The 20,551-nt window shown below is 46.7% G+C and overlaps 1 protein-coding gene across 4 annotated transcripts in view; it reads left to right on the forward strand.

The window, feature by feature from the left end:
* LOC144946475 (glutamate receptor ionotropic, delta-2-like) overlaps nucleotides 1–20,551 on the forward strand; it is a 254,330-nt gene that overhangs the window by 166,838 nt on the left and 66,941 nt on the right. For all 4 annotated transcript variants that reach the window (XM_078875379.1, XM_078875376.1, XM_078875378.1 and 1 more), the window contains exon 4: nucleotides 868–1,073. In XM_078875379.1, coding sequence (XP_078731505.1) covers nucleotides 868–1,073 — 206 coding nt within the window. The remainder of the gene's footprint in view (nucleotides 1–867; nucleotides 1,074–20,551) is intronic.

A 20,551-nucleotide genomic window follows, 5' to 3' on the forward strand; every position in this document is an offset into this window, starting at 1 on the left:
GCGTGGACCCGAATGAGATTCAAGTGCTCCGAACTGACCTCGACGGGAAAAAAAAAATCTGAAATTGAAATCCCGTGCGAGCATCCCGCCCGTATTGTGTGTGCGGGCGAGCGAGCGAGCGAGCGAGCGAGCGTGCATATGTCTCGTCCTTATGCTACCTGTTGCTTCGTATGGCTGTCCAATACTGTTTGCTATGAAAAAAAAATAACATCAAAGAGATTGCCATGACTGACCCTAACCTGCAAGGTGTCTCTTGAGCAATGGTTTTGCCCTTCGCGTAATTCAGGATGCCCCTGTTTGAATACCCACGGTTTGTGTGGCTGCGAATACAAACATCCCCCATGTAGCCTTGCACAGGATGTTGGGGCGAGTGCTGTTAGCGAGCACCTATGAAGGTCAACACGGCGCACGATGGATGGGATGGGTGGCTAACACCCCAGCGCTGTTATACCCACCGCACCAGGTACTTATTTGAGGCTTAGGCGATCTAGGGGCAGCCCAGGAACGGTTCAGATAATCGTCACTGATGTTGGCCGTGGGCGGGAATTGTAGTGAGGTCGCCAGGCTCGTAGCACAGTGCGTTCATCACTGCGCCACCGTTCTCCATGTGTGGCTGTACACATGTACGCAGCCCTTCATGCAGTGTGTGGATTAGTGAGTGTTGCGGGTGAGTTTTTTGTTTGTTTAAAATTACGTGTCACTCTTCTGTACCCTTACAGCTTCATCTCTGCTCTGCGTGTACCTGTGCCCGTGCATCTCCGCCCCGTGCGTCACGACCCCGCGCCTACCTACGTGCGTACGTGGTGCTCACACACGTGCCCGTGCGCGTGCCCGTGCGCGTGCCCGTGCGTGTGCGTGCGCGTGCAGACATCCGTGGGGTGCGCGGGTTCCTGGCGCGCGCCGCCCGCCAGGGAGCCGAGGTGTCGCTGCAGCAGGTGGACGGAAACGTGGGCCGCATGATCGCCTCGCTCTTCCGCTCGCTCAAGTACGAGGAGCTGAACCGCTACCGCGACTCGCTCCGCAGAGCCGTGTTGCTGCTCAACCCGCGCCTGGCGCGCACCTTCATCGCCGAGGTACGCGGCGCTCGCTCGCCCAACCCGCTCGCTCATCGCTCCCGCTCGCCCGCGTTGTCATCGTTTGTTGTGTGTATCGTGCTCCTGGGGTATGGTTACTAACGGTGCTGCTCCGTGTTGTCGCGTATGCACGAGCAATTCTAAAGATGTATGTTTATCGGTTGCGTGGCATTTGGGGAACCCGTGCACTTGGGTGCCTCAATCTGAGGGTTTCCTTGATGTGAAATATGATTTCGAATAAATTTGTAGATATTTTTTTTAAGTTTTGCTGGCTGGCTGGGTGCCTGGCACGCACCTTCATCGCCGACGTACGTGGCGCTCGCACACCGCGCTCACCCAGCACGCTCGCCCACGATTAGCACAGTTGGCTACGTACGGTGCGAAATAAGTTCTACGTGAATGCATAAACACAAATATACACTGCCGCCACGACTTAGAAAAAATTGTTCGGGATAAAAAAATGCGCGTCTGTCTTTGGAAGTATTCAATGAGCAATATGGAAGCTTGACGGGTAACCGTCTACTGTGGATCCCTTCCGCCAGCAGCGGCATATGAGCAAGCAATTGCAGGGCTGCACCTCTGGCTTCTTAGCTTGACGGCCACGCGCCTTGCAGTACACGCGTCATCAATGTCGGGGGTGGGGGGGGGGTGGCAAGGGGGGGGAATTGTAAGAATCGAGTGATTTATCCGGAACTGTGATTGGGGGTTATTAACAGGCTCGCAGGTTATATAAGGAGCGTTTAAAACTTTCTAGAGAGATGTTAAAATATTCATGGAGGTGCATTGAATAATTTACCTTCCAATGTAATCGCATTCATCATCACTAAAATCAGTACACTTTTTATATTCTTTGTACCTAATTATGGAGCCTTAAAAATGTATTTAAAACCTATTTTGTTTCACATAATATACCAACTCAGAACCAATATTGCCTCGTTCTCAACATTTTGAGATTGGCCATCTGCCAGGAGTCAGAAGGCCTCTTACATTCAGATGAATTCAACCAATTGCTGTTTGTACAGCTGACAAATATAAGTGGCACGACACCAGTGGCGCACACAGTTTGGCCAATAAACCTGCCGATCTCAGTTTCGATCCCTGACCGTGACTGTCATCAGTGGCGAGTGATAGCTAAACCAGATCTAAGCAAGACATTTTTCAGAAAACCGAGAGAGTTGCGAGCATGGTAAAGTATTTTACTAAACTAATTTTATTTTACCAGGTAAGGCCCACTGAGCCTCTAGAGCCCATTTTCAGAAGCAACCTGGCCACAAATGATAGCTCAACGAAGTGGCTTATCACGTGGAAAATTGTAGCAGCCATATATTCGAGATGCATGTTTTTAAATGCAGAGGGGAAAACCGGAGGACGCAAAGAAAAATCCACGCGACCACGGGAAGAACATGCAAACTCCAAATATACAGCAGGCGGCAGGGTCAAGATCGAATCCACGACCTCCTGTATACCAGGCAAGGTAGTTAACATTTAACCACCGCTATAACTAACACGGCATGCTGTGCGTCCACATGTAAATCGAACCGCTGAGAATGTTTATTATTTCACGTGTTAATGTGTGATACGTGTACATGTGTATGTACAGCTCTTTTGCCAATTCACTGCTGGATGAGGGTCTCCCCATACCGTGCTGGTCATGAGGTTTATTTGACCAGACTGCACCTAGCCAATGCCAAATGCATGCAGATGTAGAAATAGATGCTACTCCTCATGCAGTGCCACGTAATATACTTTTTTTTTAAGGCTATCCATATGTATGGTAGCTTGCTCTGACGCAGAGTGTTAAATCTGATCGCACGCATTATCGCACAGCGCTAACTGCACACGGTGGGCCATTAAGCCACGTTAATTATTTCCGGGCCTTGAATTTATCGCCGATGCAGATGGCAGGCACAAACTTTTAAAAGCCATTCCTCAATAATACTGTGGCGCGTCAACGTAATAAATTTGACACTTCGGGAAAAGCACGGGTAAATAAGAGTAAATAAACAATGAGGATGGCTTCTTTGCTTCTCACACGTCTCGCGTTTAGCCGTGACTCTCTCGCAGAGTTGCCACTTAAATGGATCCGCGGTCGGTTTTAAGTGCCGGATGTGCGGTCCATTTTCACCACCGCGGTATTAAAACAGCGCAAGGTGTTCAGTCGGTAATGCACCGGGCCGGGTAATGGCGCGCATATTCCAGCCCAAGAGTAGCCACTTATTTGAATAATGGCGTTTGCATGCAGCAAGCATTCAAGCGCCCTAATGCGCACCGTGAATTATGGCAGCTAGCTAAGCTGAGGGGCTGCACGAGAGGGCATGACCCCCCCTCTCCACACCCCCCCCACCCCCCCACACTAGAATGCTCGGGGAATTAACGCATGCACGGCAGTGTGCCCGCCCGCCCGCCTGCCCATCCGCCCCACCAATCGCTACGCCGTGAAATCCCATCACGACCGGCGGCGCTTAGGAACGGCCTCCATGGGCCGTTAAGCCGGCAGCGAGCGCGCGCCGAAGCGCTCGGAGATCCGCAGCGGCGCTTTCTCCGTGCGTCGCTGCGCGGTATACGCGCTGGGGCGGTGGGGGAGGGGGCCGGGCGCGATTTCACGACGCTAACTCGGGAGATCTGTGACTGTTGTGACGTTCCCGGCACGTTCGCGTCCGCCGCTTGCGCGCACGTTCGGTTCGCCAAATCGAATCTTGCGCCCCGCGTGCATCCCACACGGAACGCGCACGCATGCGCACGCACCTCCACCGCCGCAACGACACGCGTCAAATTGCTCTCATCATCTCTCCGGTCTTTCTCCATCACATCGATGTGTCAAATACAAGAAGGGAGGGAGCGGCGCGGGAAGGGAAGGTGCCGGTGCTGCAGCCATTACTATCCGTCAGTGATGTGCCCTAACCCCGTGGGCGACTTGCTGTTTCAAGGTTATTGTCCAGAAAGCGTTTTGATTCATTTGGTTTTGCCCTTTCCTTCTCAAATTCACTCTCCCTCTCGTTGTCTTTCATTTCGCAACGGGCAGGGTGGGAAAATTCACGCCGCATATATCCGTGAGAGATAATTGAACAATATAATTGCAGTAGACTATAGTGTTTTTCGTGTTTTACTTGCCTGGGTATAAATCTACCAGATTTTACCGCGACAATTTTTTGTTATATTTTCCAGAATATAGTGAGCCAGTTGTTAAAACTACAAATTGTAACAGATACTTAGAATTCATAATTAAATCTTCGTACAAATGGAAATGCATTGTGTTGTTGTGATGCACACTGGTGGCGAGATGCTAACTCCCTCGCCTGGTATACAAGACGTCAATGAATTTTCCCTCCCAGTCGTCGTGTCTTAGAGAGGTGAGTGTGTGCCACACTTGTGAAAAAGTTAAGAAAATAACCCAGAAAATACTTCCCGGCTCATTCAATGGATTATTAACTGCATACAGTAGACCACCTCCATCCCCCTCTTCTCCCATCCGTCCTCTTCCGTGCCGCATAAATAAGTTTACCCACCGGCCATCACACGCTGTCTGAACAGGCATGGCGGCGGATGACCGCTCAGGGTTCTGATGCGTGTGCCTGGCTTCGGCGGAGTGTTGAGCGATGAGCAGCAGCACGGCTCTCCAATGCGGGTTCAGCTCCTCGTACGTGAGCGTAGCAGACGAGCGAGGTCTTCATGCGACTCACGTTCTCCCGTCCACCAGTTGCAGCAACCCCTCGGCTCGCTGGCTAGCGGAACGTGCCAGGAACCGTGCCCGTGCATGCGTGCGCATGTACGGATGTTGAACTTATTTCGCAGTGTACGTAGCCAACCGTGCTAATCAGAGGTGCCGGGGAAGGACAACAAATTAAACACACGCAAAAAACAGTACTTAAAAATGAGGTTGCAATATAGATGATTTGAAAGTGCATAGTACCCAGTGGTTTCCTGATATCGGAAGGAAGAGCGTTCTAGACGGCCGCAGAAGCGCATCTGAACGCACCGCGAGATGATGTGACTGTCTTTGTTCGATGGCCAGAAAAAAGCAAGCGTAGGCAGGCGCGTAGGGCGAGCGTGTGTGATGACACCGATGGTCACCAATTGGCTCGTCGGCTAAACACACGGTGGCCTCCATCCGTCAGAGCGTGGGTTGGGAAGAGGCCAGCGTTGGCGCTCGTGCATGAAATGTGCCTCCCATCTCTGCAATGCCCCACCAACCCTAGCAAAGAGTCGCACGTTGTCAAACAGAGTTTGTGAAAGTGGTGGCTCGTGACATTTCCACGAGGTGGGGCTGTTGTGAGTGACTTGAAAATACGGTGTTCTAATTAAGAAAAACCTCGTCATGTTATTGGCCTTCCCCATGAAAGTGATATAACTGTCTACCAACTGGTAGGCATTAATAAGCAATACGAAACAAAACAACAAAGCACTCCAATTATGTTCCCATGACCCTCAAGTCCACACTAGACAACCACTTTGACACTGCTAAAAGCCGTGACCGGCTGCATTTGCACAGTGCAACCTCTCGTCGTGACATAGTCTCTCATTACAGCCACGGGCGCCGTTTTCACCGCTCTGAATGGGTCTCAAATGGCGTGGCTACAATGCGATGCCGCTATCAATGAGTGAAAGGAAATGTCGCACTCGGATGCCTTCACAGCCGCCCCGAGACCTCCTCGAGGTGCAAGTCATGGGTTTCGAACAGGGACAGGGACATCTTAAAATGTTATCTTCATTAGGAAATTCACGTTGAAAGAATCATTGTATTTCAATTGTTTCAAACACAACAAAATAGATTCATAGAAAAGTTTTTTTTTATTATTAAAAAAATAATTTCCCATCTCCGGCTGCTTGGTGGGGCAGCGCCCCAACGCCCCTAGTGGACGAACCGCGCCTCGTTTGCGATGCATGCCAGCCGAATTGTCAGCAGCCAAATCACAAAGATAAGATCTAGGTCAACAACTGCAAGTTTGTTTTTTATTCAAATTCATTTATTTAATAAAATGCAAATTTCATTGCATAAAATACAATTTTTCCTCTTGTTCTGCAGCTTTTAAACGATTTATAAGTGCAACCACGGGGTTGCATTCTGATGAACAATTGCTTAAACTTGTCAGACGCAAATGGCATAACGGTACATGGCATGCTTTGTAAAATGGGCCATTAAAAATTAGGCCCATTGTCGGTTTTCTAGCAGCATGTTTTTTGGATTACACATTTTAAGATCATGCCTGCAACGGTTATGTGTCTTCATGTGAAGTGCAATATGTGCCATGCACTTTCCGGGCTGTGCGCGTGCCTGCGTGCATTTGTGAGCGCGTACATGTGTGTGCGCTCATGCGAAAGATGCCAAATTACATCGGCGTTTCTTCGTTGCAGCAGGTGGGAGCCAATTTGACCTGTAATGCACACCGCAATTCCGAGTGAAGGTCACATCTGGGAACGAGGCCTGCAGCTCCGTCCAGGAGAAAGCGCCATGTCACCACCATTACCACCATTGCCACCATTACCACCACCATTACCATCATTACCACTATTATTAGTATTACCACCATTGCCATTATTACCATTATCACCACCATTACCACCACCATTATCATTATTACCACTATTATTAGCATTACCATTACCACCACCATTACCACCATCGCCAGCACCATCGCCACCATCGCCATTACCACAGACTGTTGGGGAAAGTGCTGTTAGCGAGCACCTATGAAGGCTGGTACGGCGCATGAGGGGGTGGGTGGCCAGCACCACACCCGGCCGGCTTTGTCTCTAGTGGCGATGTTTACACACCGCACCAGGTACTCGTTTGCGGCTGAGTCGACCTAGGGGAGGCCCATGACTGGTTCAGATGATCATCACCGGTGTTGGCCGTGAGCGGGAATCGAACTCGGGTCGCTGTGTTTGTAGAAGTTAGCGCTAACCGCTACACTAATGCCCCTCGCATCACCATTACCACCACAACCTTGGCTATGTATGGTGCGAAAGAAGTTCAGCGTACATAAATACATACGTGTTAGATTTAAACACCGTCAGTCTCTGTACCTATCTGTAAAAACGCACGAGATTACCCCCAGCACCCTGACACACTGACGATGTGCTCCTGCTGCTGCTCTAGGCGTGCGAGAGCGTGAACAGGTCACAGGGAATGCGCGTGCAGCGCCTTTGTCAATCCATTGCTGGCTGAGGGCCTGACCATCAACGATGCTTGGTCGTTGGGCCGTGCCTCACCATGCTGGCCAGCGTGCGGGTCGCTTGGTGGCCAGGTTTTCCATTGGCTTGGGCTTCTTTCGCGCCGCATGCAACCAACCGCGTATTTGGGATTGGGTCCTTCCTCATGTATCACTAATCTGCGGCGTTGTGAGGTGTTGCTGGGCATGAATGACGCTATATAAAATGAAATTATTATGATGACCTTGAGGGCAGCCGTGGATTTTTCTGCACTCTCGGGTACCCTCCTCCACACAGCGCCACCGCCTAGAACACCCTCTTAGTGCGTGGTAGCCATCCATCCAAGCACACGTCCAGGCTCACCCTTGCTAAGCTTCTGGCATCTGATGGGATGGGGCACATTGCAGGCGAGTAGGTCATCACGAGCCCTATCTTTGCATCAGATTTATAATAACGCCCTTCGTTCAGGAAAGCCACACAGACCATCGATACTATTTCGGGCGGCTCTTACACTGGGATTTGGTCATTTCCACCACTTGAGCAATTGTATCCATGACCACTGAGGCGTGCGAATAACGTCGTATCGTGTGGCAATGATCGTAGACTTTAGGAATGTGGACTAACACTTAGGAGCACCGGGAGGGGAGTTTGAGTGAGAATATGAGATGAATGAAGATTGCCAGGCAATCTCTAAGCACCCATCGTGGGATAACACAGAAGAGATCCGGTCCGATTTGCCACGTAAATGTTACATACGGTCACATAGTCGCGGTATTAAAGAAGAATGCATGTGATTCATTAACGATTTCACAGGACGTTTTACGGAGGAGTGTTTGAAACCATTGCTGCCTCAAAACGAGTTGTTTACACAGGCCCTGGTTTGGTCCCCCCCCCACGCACCTCCGGCAACACACTCTAGTCTGTATCCAAACCGGGCACCCTACTTAACTCGTGCAGTCAAAGACTAAGGGTGGGTCTTTTCAAACAATAAAACGCTTTAATAATCGCAACAACAAAAAATTAACCCGTAAAAACAAAGTTTTTCACTATAAATCCTTTATATGCGTGGCATCGGTTTTATTTTATTATTCATTTCTGTTTTTCTTGAGTAAGAGTTTCATTTTTATCACATTGGTATTTTAAATTAAATATGAATTTTTTTTTTTTCCTAAAAAGTGAAAAATTTTGGAAAAATTTTTTCACGAACATTAATTGTCACGCGCAACGAGTCTGTGTGGAAAATGTCAGCTCGATTGGATCACGGGAAGTGGGTTAAAAAACGACCGAAAGATTTGCACGGTCCTAAGCAAGCAAGCAAGTGAACTTAATATAAAGGATTTAAAAATGCGAACAGCCACAAAGCCACGGGTCTCACTCCGACTCGCGCCACGGCTGCGCCCTCACTGTCCAAAAACGTCGGGGAGGAAAACGGCTCCCGACCCTCTGAACACGACAAATGTTAAAAAGTTTAGTAGTATCATTATCAGAGTTGATTCTTTTTGTTTGCATTTTTGACTACTTGTGTTGTGGTTATTGCAAACATGATGCCTTGTATAAAGGTGTCAGTTTTGTACCAGTTTAAAAGGGTAAAAACCTACTACTATATTTTGCCACTGATAAAAGAGGTCTCATAGTGTTAAAAAGTTTGTCTACAAATGCATACGCGCACACAGCCCCCGCTGTGCGTGTGAGGAAAGGAGGCTACTTGACAACGCCCACCGCTTGATTTGTACCGCTCATGGCTTTTTGTGCAATGCCCCGGGCCAGACTTCTGTCGGCTCTCCCCCGCAAAGCATCGAGTGAGAAATGAAGCCGTGCTTTAAGTGAAATTACGGCGAGGTGAGGCGTAGTGCCAGACCTACCCGGTTGCAGACCCTCCCCCCCCTCTCCCCACAGTAATATCACGTCAATGAATGAACCAAAAGGATGCCACGAGAGGCGTTTCAACACGGCCGCTAAACACGCGCCCGGCACAGGGCTAGTTGCTCGACAGCCGTGAGAAACTAGATTTTGGTAAATGCCATCGAGCTAGGGACAAGCGTTGGGTACAAGACGGAACGCAAACAATTCAAGAACAGTCGCACGGTTGTGAGTTAAAACATGTGCTCTTTTACTCTTTGGTTCTTTCGGTAAAGTCACGTATAAAGAGAAAATAGCATACGACGTTTCTCTGTGTGCCGATGTACGTCTCTCTCTCTCTATGTATCTCTGTGATATCTGTCTCTGCTTATATGTCTGTCTATATGTCTCTGGTTCTGTGTGTTATCTCTCTCTCTCTCAAATTTAGCATTCTCAGGAAGAACGTAATCAACCAGGTAGGGTGTTGACTGTTATGTTATCCGACTCTCTGTTGTATTACATTACATTTCTAAGTATACTAGATTTGTGTTTCTATTTCATTTATACCTGATGATGATTGCGTGCGCTGCAATCGAAACGTCGTATGCTAATATTTAATTTATTATTGTCTCTTTATACGTCACTTTACCGAAAGAACCAAAGATTAATTCCTGCAGTCACGAAAGCTCCAAATTAAGTATGTGCTCTTTTACCAGGTGCTTATCACCGTGATGTCATTCAGATATCACACAGCAGTTCGACCGCATATGGCTGGCGAACAGCCTTTGGAATGATATATCACAGAACTGATTCTGAGATCCCTTCAAATTACCTATTTATCGAGACGCTAAATGGCACACTCTCCCTGCTAACGAGAAATGTTCATTCGGATGTTTTTTAATGTCAAGGATGGAATAAGCCAAATTAAGAGAGAGAAAAAAATAATTTAACGTGATGGCTTTTTCATTGAGTCATTGATATAATCAGTCTGACACCAAATCACTGCACTTGAGAACACGGGTTAATTACACAACACGTTGAAACCCAGATTTTCAAACACAGGATCTCAACAATGCCGGCCCGTTGCTCTGCCAGACCTCTGCCACCCAGCCACCTCTATCGAATGATCGAGTTACGTGCATACGAAATGTAGATAGAAACGGGAAATAACATCACGCGCGCTTGTGATGAATCTGAGAGCAATGCATGTTGAACTTCTTACGTAGCCAACCGTGCTAATCGGAGGTACGGCGGAAGGCCGACAAACGAAACACAAAAAGCAGTGCTGAAGAAATGAGTTTTCAAACTCGGTGATTTAAAGGTCCATAGCTCCAAGTGGGCTTCCTAATATCGGAAGGAAGAGAGCGTTCCAGACGGCCGCATAAGCGCAGCAATAGCGAGTGTAGAACGTGTCGTGCCACCTACCCCGAGCTTTTGTCATCACTCCTCTCCCCCCACTCCTGCCTCACATTAAGCAATTTTGTGTTGTAATCACTAACCCGCGTGCTTTTTAAATCCTTTATATTAAGTTCGCTTGCTTGCGTGCTTGCGTGCTTGCTTGCTTGCTTACGACCGTGCAAATCTATCGGTCGTTTTTTAACCCACTTCCCGTGATCCAATCGAGCTGACATTTTCCACACAGACGCGTTGTGCGTGACAATTAATTTTCATTAAAAAAAATTCCTAAATTTTACACTGCTTAGGGAATTTTTTTTAAATATTTAATTACCAATTGCTTAATGCTGGCAGACAATCATCTGACCCATAGGTGGCAGCCATCTCAAGCCAGAGGACGAGAGGACTCGAGCCGCCACGCATATAAAGGATTTAGAGTGAAAAACTTTGTTTTTACGGGTTAATTTTTTATACGTTTAGTTTTAGTTTGTAGCTGTAGACAGTGCTGTGCAACCTCCGGGTGAATGGTGCTTTACAGGTTTAAATGATAATCGTTATTAACATTCTTATTACCGGGGTTTGGTGACAAGGCAAGGTTAGAGCGAAGGAACTTGTGCCAGATTCTTTCGTACTGTGTCTATTTGCCTCGGTAATTAAAGTTAGGGCCTCTTTCTATCACTTCAAGCTCAAACGAATCCGTAGAGGATCTGACATATGGTGAGTGTTATGAAAATTACTATCCAGACATTAGTTTTTTTATATATATATATATGTTGATCCAGTGAGAAAAGTTAAGGGCAGCTTATAATTTTAATCGAAAGTTGTACATTTCAAAGGCTAAGACATTCTTAAGGCTATTTTTTTTTTTTAGAACGTATTCATTACCAGCGAAAATTCTTCTTTCACCGGCTTGAGACGAAGCACGAAATCATTTGAATGTGAGACGCTGGGTTGTCTCTGGTCAGCTAATTCCCACGTCTGGGAACCAGGCCCAGAAACCTCCTCAGAAGTTCCATGATTCAAGCCCCCGAGGCAAGGAAGCGGAAATGGATGTCATTTCGCCCCCATTCCTAACAAAACAAAAAGGGTTCCTCGTGTGAAACGAGCTTGATGAATTCATCGCAACCACCCGTGCAGCTGTTCGCAGAATGAAACGATGAAGAATGTTGGTGGTGTATTTGTACCTAATTTCTAACTACACTTGCTCTGCGCGATACGCTCGTAGGAATCGCCGCTTGATTAATTCGGGGTGCGCACGGAAGGGTGAGGATAAGAGGCGGTGGATCAAGGGCCACTGGAAGATATGTCGCACTGCTCGTTTGTTAATGTTACAACCGCGCCTGATGAGCGTGTGTGTGTGTGGCCGCAGTCGTAGCTGGGAACGATAATATTGGAAACTACAACTGTGTTTTTTTCGCTTGTTACACAGCCATAACTTGCTTTTATTTTTTATATTATGAACAGCTATAAATAGTCTATATTGTAGTTTCTCTCATACTGCTGTATAGCATTATCTATTTGTACGTGTATGGGTATTGCTGTGAAGGCACTTTGGGTGGCATATTTGTGCCAGAAAGGCACCACACGTTTAAGCAAAAATAAAATCGACTTGACATTGAGGGTACAACATAGTACTGTTTACAAAAAAATATATTTAAATAAAAATAAATCCTTCATATGGTTTCTTTGGATGCTGCCGTGGTGAAACGGTCAGAAAACTGAACTTGTGATCCAGAGGTCAACAGTTCAATCTCCTGGCACGGCAGTTGAAACAATGCGGCAGGTTTCTTAAACCCCTCCGCACCTGCCTCTGTCCACGCCGCCGTATAAATTGATGCTCCACGGTTCGTTGATGGGCAGGCCACATGGGGTTCGTCAAAGTGTGGGTACTCCCTCCTCTTCCAAGGCGTCTGGCCAACATGGAAGAGTAGGCTAAATACCATCTCGAGGGTTTCTCCAGAGCTCCCTCCAGTGGAGGCCCCTTCAGTCAGCAGTGAAGTGAGCAAGTATTTTCAGGGCTGCACCATTACATTTTCTTGAAATTAGGAATGTTTTATGTCGCAGTTATAAAATATATTTAAAATCACAACTTCTCACTCGTCTTGTTATGATATTAACCCATTGATGAATATACTCTTGTTGTACTAAATTAAAATGAAATGTTATCGTGAAGGGAAAAGCAGTAGAATTATGATTGCCTTGGGTATCCTGGGATTTGGGCATCAGGGAAAGTGCTGAGCAGTGAGCTATGAAAACCTTCTTAGGGCACTTCAGAAATATTTCATGAATCTCATGTCTTAATCATATTGAAAGGAATATGGAAATTCACATTATGTGAGCAGAGGTTACGTGACGGGTTGAATTGAATTTGCTTAATTTTAATGCCGGGCATGTCTGTGGGGCATTTAATTATGCACAGAATCTCACTAGATTCATAAACAGCTTCAATTGTGAAAGCTCCACACTCGGCCTGTAATGGAGTTTAAAACGCTTCTCGTGTATCTGTTTAGTTATTTACACAGCAAGCAAATGAGAGGTACAGACATACGATCTTTAATTTCACGCTAGCAGTAACAATTGTCAGTTCGATGAAAGCTAATTGTTTTGGACCCCGTGCTATCGGAAGCCCTGCCTGTATTGGATGGATAACAACTGCGCATCATTAACCACCCATTGCAGCTCTCAAAATAATTCCTGCCTCTCCGCATAGGATGCGGCATTTTTATGTCGACCATTTAGGGCGCTTCTATGCTGCCTCGCCTTTTCTCATTTCTTGACCACGTTTGTTTTAAATAAATACATATATATATACCCTGTCACTGCCACTATGCCTTAGAATTTCATTGCCACCATTTCCTTTCAATTTGATACATTTGAAGTCACTTAAAATAACATAAATTTGGGATAGGTTTCTGTTCCGTAAAACATATTTTTATTTATCAGCCATTGTGCTTGTTTATATGTAATGCTCATGTGTCTTACCCTACTGTTTCAATTGATAGAAAGATATTGTTATTGAAATAGATTATTTCCAAACATTGCTGAACGTGTACAATATGTCATAAAAATAATGAACACAATAAAAATTTATTTTACGGGGGAATATCTAAATTTGATTACCTTTCAAGTCACTTTACGACAGAAAATTCGCGGCATATTCCAACGTCGAATGATGAGTCGCAATGTGCCGTGAGTAAACCATGCATTTAGGAAAATGCTGCTGGAACACTATCTTGTCTCTGCTACATTTAGCGATTTGGTTATCACTCGCCAATGGCGTTAGCCTTGCCCGGATTTGAATTCAGGTCACCGGGTTCGCAGCACAAGATGTGGACCACATTGCCACCATTCCCCTCAATCACAGGAAGAGTATTATGGTAACTTACATTTTTACTTGAAAAACATTTTATGTTATTTAGCATTACATATCCGCAACTTGTTTATTTACTTTGTGCCAACATTGTGCAATGTATTATTTAACTAAATTATGTTTGCAGAATATGCTTTTGTCAGTGCAAATGTCACGTGCAATTCCACGAGTATATATTGCAACTAGTTTATTTACTTTGTATATGTAAAGTATATATTGCTTTAAGCAATTGCAAGCGAATAGTTTTCGTCAAGTCCCAAAAAAACCTCTTTACTCATGAGCACGCCTCAGTGTTTGAAATGCACATTGCGCAATTAATTCCTGAGAGAGGAAACTTCATGTGCCCCAGAAGCTTTGCCCTCTGTCCTGCGGAGCTGCGAATCAGAATCCAAGATTAGAGCTGTCAGATCATCATACAGGCTCTCACCTCACAGAGGTTCTCTCTGTTGGCTGAGCGGGTCAGGGCATCGAGCCAGCACCGCTTAGAATGTGGGTGTCGGGCGTGGCACGGGCTAGAGAAGAGATGGAGTGATGTGGTACAGGAGGACGTGGAGCTGAGTGGACTTGCCGATGACTGGTACCAGCGGTGTCAAGATCGGCCTCTGTGGAGGAGGCTCGTGAAGGACGCTACTGGGCAGTTGGAGGCAGTCGCCCTCCAACAACAACGGAGGGCGGAGGAGCGACGCTCACAACAACGAGCGGAGCGCCGGGTGGCTAAAGCACAGCAAGTTGGTACAGTAGGGGGCACAGGTGGTGTATCAGCCAGTCTTCTCGGTCATCTCGGTCAGTCGACCAGTGGCAACTGGGTCTGCCCCGTGACCTCCTGCCAGCGGGCGTCCGACACTTCACGTGGCCTCAAGGTGCACATGGCCTGGCACAAGCGTCGTGGCGACGTCACCGCCACTTAGTGGCGAATGGCGGTTGTTGTTGTTGTCAGCCTCCCATCCGTGATGAGACTGGGATCTCAGGTGTGGTCAGGCGATGGCCTCGGCCCGAACAACAATGCATGGTGCAGAAGAAAAACCCTGACGCCTGCCGTATGTTTCGAGTTTGCATGTTCTCCCCGTGGTCGCGTGGGTTTTTCTCCAGGTCCTCTGGGTTTTCCCTCCACATTTAGAATCAACATGCTGTAAAGTTTCACGTGATAAGCCACTTCATTGAGCTATCTTTTGTAGCCGGGTCGCTTTTGAAAAATATCTATATAGCTCAACGGGCCTTACCTGGTAAAATAGTTTAGTTTATGCAGTAGACACTGGTTTTATCCCTATTTAATGTCTATCTGCAGCATTGCTTTCAACCTGTGACCAGAGCTCACCACACTGTTTGGTGCGGGTTGGTGAACGGAGTCCCCAAAACTGTTTGGTGATTGGATTTGCCGAGAAAGTTACTCACCACTGGCGTTAACCATTACCAGAAATCAAACCCGGGTCGCTAGGTTCACAACACAGTGAGCAAACAACTGCACCACTATTCCACCGCTCGACTAAGCAGAGCGATACCTAAACGCAGTACTATAATACGCTGCGTAAATTTTAACTGCCGGCTATTTTAATTTTAAGTGCATTCATTAAGTTCTTTGATTTCAGATTTACGAGTCTTTTCTACCTTCAGTTTTTAATATGCTTCCATTTTTTTTAGTCAAAGTCTTGCAGTGGGAAAGACGATCACACCACTTTCCCTCTTTGGCAATTCTAGCTCTCAATCCTGTACAGCTCATCCCTTGGTCGGGCGGCAGCGGCCTCGCCAAGTACATCGATGTGAAAGGGGGATACGCCACAGTGGCAAAATGTCATCTCCCTCGCCTTGTATGCAGGAAGTCGTGGGTTTGATCCCGACCCTGACGCCTGTATATTTGGAGTTTGCATGTTCTCCCCGTGGCCGCGTGGATATTTCTCCGGATCCTCCGGTTTTTCCCTCGACGTTTAGAATCAACACGCTTTTAGAGTACTCGGCTGCTATAAATGTCCACGTGATGTCCACGTGATGAGCCGTTTCGTTGAGCTATCATTTGTGGCCACATCGTCTCTGAAAGAAAAGAGCTGTATAGCTCTGTGGGCCTTACCTGGGTAAAATAAAAAATCATTAAAATGTGTTTCATTTACACGGCCACACAGAGGCTCCATCCGTTGGCAGCGTGAAGTCTCCCCAGAAGCGACCGGGTGACTCTGCAGCCCCATGGCTACTCGTGTCCCCTACGGTACATTAATACGGCACTGATAACGCCCTGTGCCAATGACTCATCGGGTAAAGCGATGCCACCACTTCCCCACTGGCCTTGTGCCACCACCCGCAGCTCTTTCCAGGTAAGACCCCTGAGATGCTGCATCATTCTGCGCTGTTTGGTCTCAGTTCGTCAGCAGTCGTCGCGAGTTGAAACGAGGCATGCAAATATATTGAATTCCCACCGTCTCTGTATAAATGGGTAACACCATGGTTGGTTGATCGGTAGGTCACATGAGGCGGGGAAAAGTATGGGGTACTCGCTCATCTTCCAACGCGCCTGGCCATCCTGGAAGAGTAGGCCAACTGCTCTCTTAGAGGGGCTCTCTAGGGTATAAATAGGTGCACCACAATTGGTCGGATTTGCAGGTCCGTGAGTGGTGGGGTAAAGTGTGGGCACTGCCATTTCTTTCCATTCTCCGGGGAAATTGTGTGTGGCTGCGCAACACGTTGAGGTAAGCGTTAATAAGATTTGTTCTTTTGGCTAACATGTTCGCTGACAGGCATTTCATTATGTTTGTACGATTGGCTGTATGGTAATACTTTATGTGTGTGTGTGTGTTTATTAAATTACTGTATTCTAACGATCCGTTGAGGAAATAGGCTTGTGAGGTTATAATGCCAACAGGGGGCCTATGAAAATGTCAAAACATAGGCTGGGGATATGTTTACCTGTGGCAATATTGAAAGTGTCTTAGTATGATTTAGATTGAATTATTAAACAAGGACAAAACGTTCAGAGAGCTCAACTTGAACGTGAATGGTTCATTTAGAGAATCGATTCACTGGGTAAACACATTTGTGGCGCATTGCTGTGACTCTAGTGGCTGCAAGGGGTCACATCAGAATCAGAATATGAATTTAAACAGTATTGGATTTTTTTTGGGTTAGATCGCGTAAATATATAAATGTGTCGTCAATCCCGCCACCACCCGACGCAGCCAACTAGTAAGGGGTTGTCACCTAAACAGAACGTACCAATTCGTCACTAGTACAGCACACCGGTGTGTTGGAGAGCAAATCCACAACATTTACAATCTGAGTACGACGTTTAACAAACGACACATTCATATTCACGCGAACTAACTCAAAAAAGACTATAGTATGGAAGTATTGGAGGAATCCGATGAGCTGCTGAAGCTCTTTTCAGCAGATGTTCCGGTAGGGGGCAGGTCAGAACGTTACAAAAACAACAAATTATCAAAAATAAAAACACGAGAGCATCATAAACGAATAGCACACGTATTCTTTGGTTCTTTCGGTAAAGTCACGTAGATAGAAAAATAATAATAATAATAAATAAGTGAATAAAAATAATTTAAATAAAATAAAATACAAAAAACCACGACGTTTTGAATAGAACACGGTTGAATAGCGCACGGGCATTCGTTTATAAGCACGGTATTGTGAGCACGGGCATTCGTTTATAAGCACGGTATTGTGAGCACGGGCATTCGTTTATAAGCACGGTATTGTGAGCACGGGCATTCGTTTATAAGCACGGTATTGTGAGCACGGGCATTCGTTTATAAGCACGGTATTGTGAGCACGGGCATTCGTTTATAAGCACGGAATTGTTAATCAACGAATCGATGCACCGTTATGTCACCAAAATTCGAACATTTCACGAAAATGTCTCACTCGGGATTATTATTATATTTATTCTGCCGGAATGGCAAGACTAATGCCCCAGGAAACTCTTGCAAATGTGACTGCAATTCTGGCCTCTAGAGTTCTCACCCTGGTGAAATAAAATGCACTAAACTTGAAACACTCTGCGTACCTGCAGGAACCGCAGCGGCCCGTGTGTCGATGTCCGTACATGTAAATGAGCAGCCCCCCCCCCCCCCCACCATATTTCCTTATTGGCAAAGCCATTCGCTGCGTCGTAATTCCAATATACATGCAGATTATGTTTCGTGAAATCCGTGACAAAGTAATGCGGCGACGTTATGGCGTTATCGGGCAAAAAATTTTAACGAGTGTAATTTTCACAAACGACGGCGTGTGTTTGCATCCGTTGGTATTTTAAATTGTTTAATGTATTTATTCCTCCAGCTGATTTATTCACACCTAGATCCACGTAAGGAGCTTATCAAACAACACATGTTAATGCGTCATTAACATATGTATTAGATCATAACGTGTATCACACGATAGTAAACTGGAGCTTCGTAGGTATGGTGGCAAGGCAGTGACATGTCCGATATTCTGCTCGTACGTAGCTTGTTTTCTTCGCGTCATTTAAAGGTAACAAAAGTAAAGGTGCAGCCTTACATATGCTTGCTCACGTCACCGCTGGCAAGGGAGCCTCCATTATAGCGAGCCCTCGAGAATCCCTCCAAAGGATATTTCCTCCGACCCTTTCACACTTACCAGATGTTCAGTGGCGCCACGGTGGCGAGATGTTAACTACTTTGTTTGGTGTACAGGAGGTCGTGGGTTCTATCCCGACCGTGACGCCTGCTGTATATTTGGAGTTTGGATGTTTTATGAATCTCCGGGTCCTCCGGTTTTTCCCTCCACATTTCAAATCAACATGCGCTAGAGTATTTGACTGCTATAAATTTCCACTTGATAAGCCACTTCGTTGAGCTATCATTTGTGGCCAGTTCGCTTCTGAAAAAGAGCTATACAGCTCAGTGGGCCTTACCTGGTCGAATAGAAAACAATAGTTAATAGTTAAATAAGAAGAGACGCCACCATTTACCACCACTCACCCCACTACACTAGAGTTGCCAGTCAATCAACTGTAGTTGAACCCATTTACTCTGCTGGGTGGCGACCTCTGGATTGCAAGACCAAGTGGCTAACCATTGCTAATCTTTACCCAAATGTGGCTTTTGGCTAGCCATCACACAAAGGCAGTCACTGCATCGCGCGCTTTCAGATTTCGCTGCTGCGGCCGTCTGGAAAGCTCTTCCTTCCGATATTAGGAGGCCACTGAAGCTATGCACTTTTACATAATCTAATTTGAAATCTCACTTTTTTCAAACTGCGTTTTGTGTTTAGTTTGTTGTCCTTCCCCCGCACTTCTGATTAGCACAGTTGACTATGTACGGTGCAATAGAAATTAAATGTAGATGCCTACATATTGTTAGTCATGAAGTATGACTTGACCAAATTCGACGTTGCAGTTTGCACGGCATTCTGCTGGTCTGACGAAGTCTGAGGGCATCGAGACACCCCCACTGCCTACATGCAGGGTGGCAGAGGTATTGATTAGCCTTTCAGTATCGTAACACACTTTCATTTGATATTTAAATCAATAAGTGATGCTTACTCCAGTGCCATGCTGAACACAGGGGAACATTCTAACTATAACACTCTCCATCAATAATCTGCGCAGTCTCGCGTCTCCATGAACATTGCTCAGCCTCAGAGCTTGCTCTAAGACATTTTCTCACCTCTGGTTTTCGGCCTTGAATTAGGGGTTTGACCTCGATCTGAGAACTTAACTTAGAGGCACTGAACTTGACACTGGCCTCAGCCTAGAGGATCCGGCCCTAGCTGGCATTGACACTGACCTTAGCCTAGAGGATTTGGCCCTAGCTGGCATTGACACTGACCTTAGCCTAGAGGATTTGGCCCTAGCTGGCATTGACACTGACCTTAGCCTAGAGGATCCGGCCCTGGCTGGCATTGACACTGACCTTAGCCTAGAGGATTTGGCCCTAGCTGGCATTGACACTGACCTTAGCCTAGAGGATTTGGCCCTAGCTGGCATTGACACTGACCTTAGCCTAGATGATTTGGCCCTAGCTGGCATTGACACTGACCTTAGCCTAGAGGATTTGGCCCTAGCTGGCATTGACACTGACCTTAGCCTAGAGGATCCGGCCCTGGCTGGCATGGACACTGACCTCAGCCTAGAGGATCCGGCCCTAGCTGCCCTTGACACTGACCTCAGCCTAGAGGATTTGGTCTTAGCTGCCATTGACACTGACCTCAGCCTAGAGGATTTGGTCTTAGCTGCCATTGACACTGACCTCAGCCTAGAGGATTTGGTCTTAGCTGCCATTGACACTGACCTCAGCCTAGAGGATTTGGCCTTAGCTGGTCTTGACACTGACCTTAGCCTAGAGGATTTGGCCTTAGCTGGTCTTGACACTGACCTTAGCCTAGAGGATTTGGCCTTAGCTGGTCTTGACACTGACCTTAGCCTAGAGGATTTGGCCCTAGCTTCCCTTGACACTGACCTTAGCCTAGAGGATTTGGTCTTAGCTGCCCTTGACACTGACCTCAGCCTAGAGGATTTGGCCTTAGCTGGTCTTGACACTGACCTTAGCCTAGAGGATCCGGCCCTGGCTGCCCTTGACACTGGCCTCAACATAAAAGGTTCCTGCTCTTGGCCTCAGCTTGGCCCCTGTGTAGCTCTAATATCTGCAGTTGCTTTCTGCGACATGAACGTCAGTGAGAGGGAGCGCCATTTTTTCATTCATTTATTTTGAAAATGTATGTTGAACTTATTTTGCACCGTACTTAGGCAACCGTGCTAATCGGA

Source organism: Lampetra fluviatilis, chromosome 41 (genome assembly GCF_964198595.1).
Source record: "Lampetra fluviatilis chromosome 41, kcLamFluv1.1, whole genome shotgun sequence".
NCBI lineage: Eukaryota > Metazoa > Chordata > Hyperoartia > Petromyzontiformes > Petromyzontidae > Lampetra > Lampetra fluviatilis.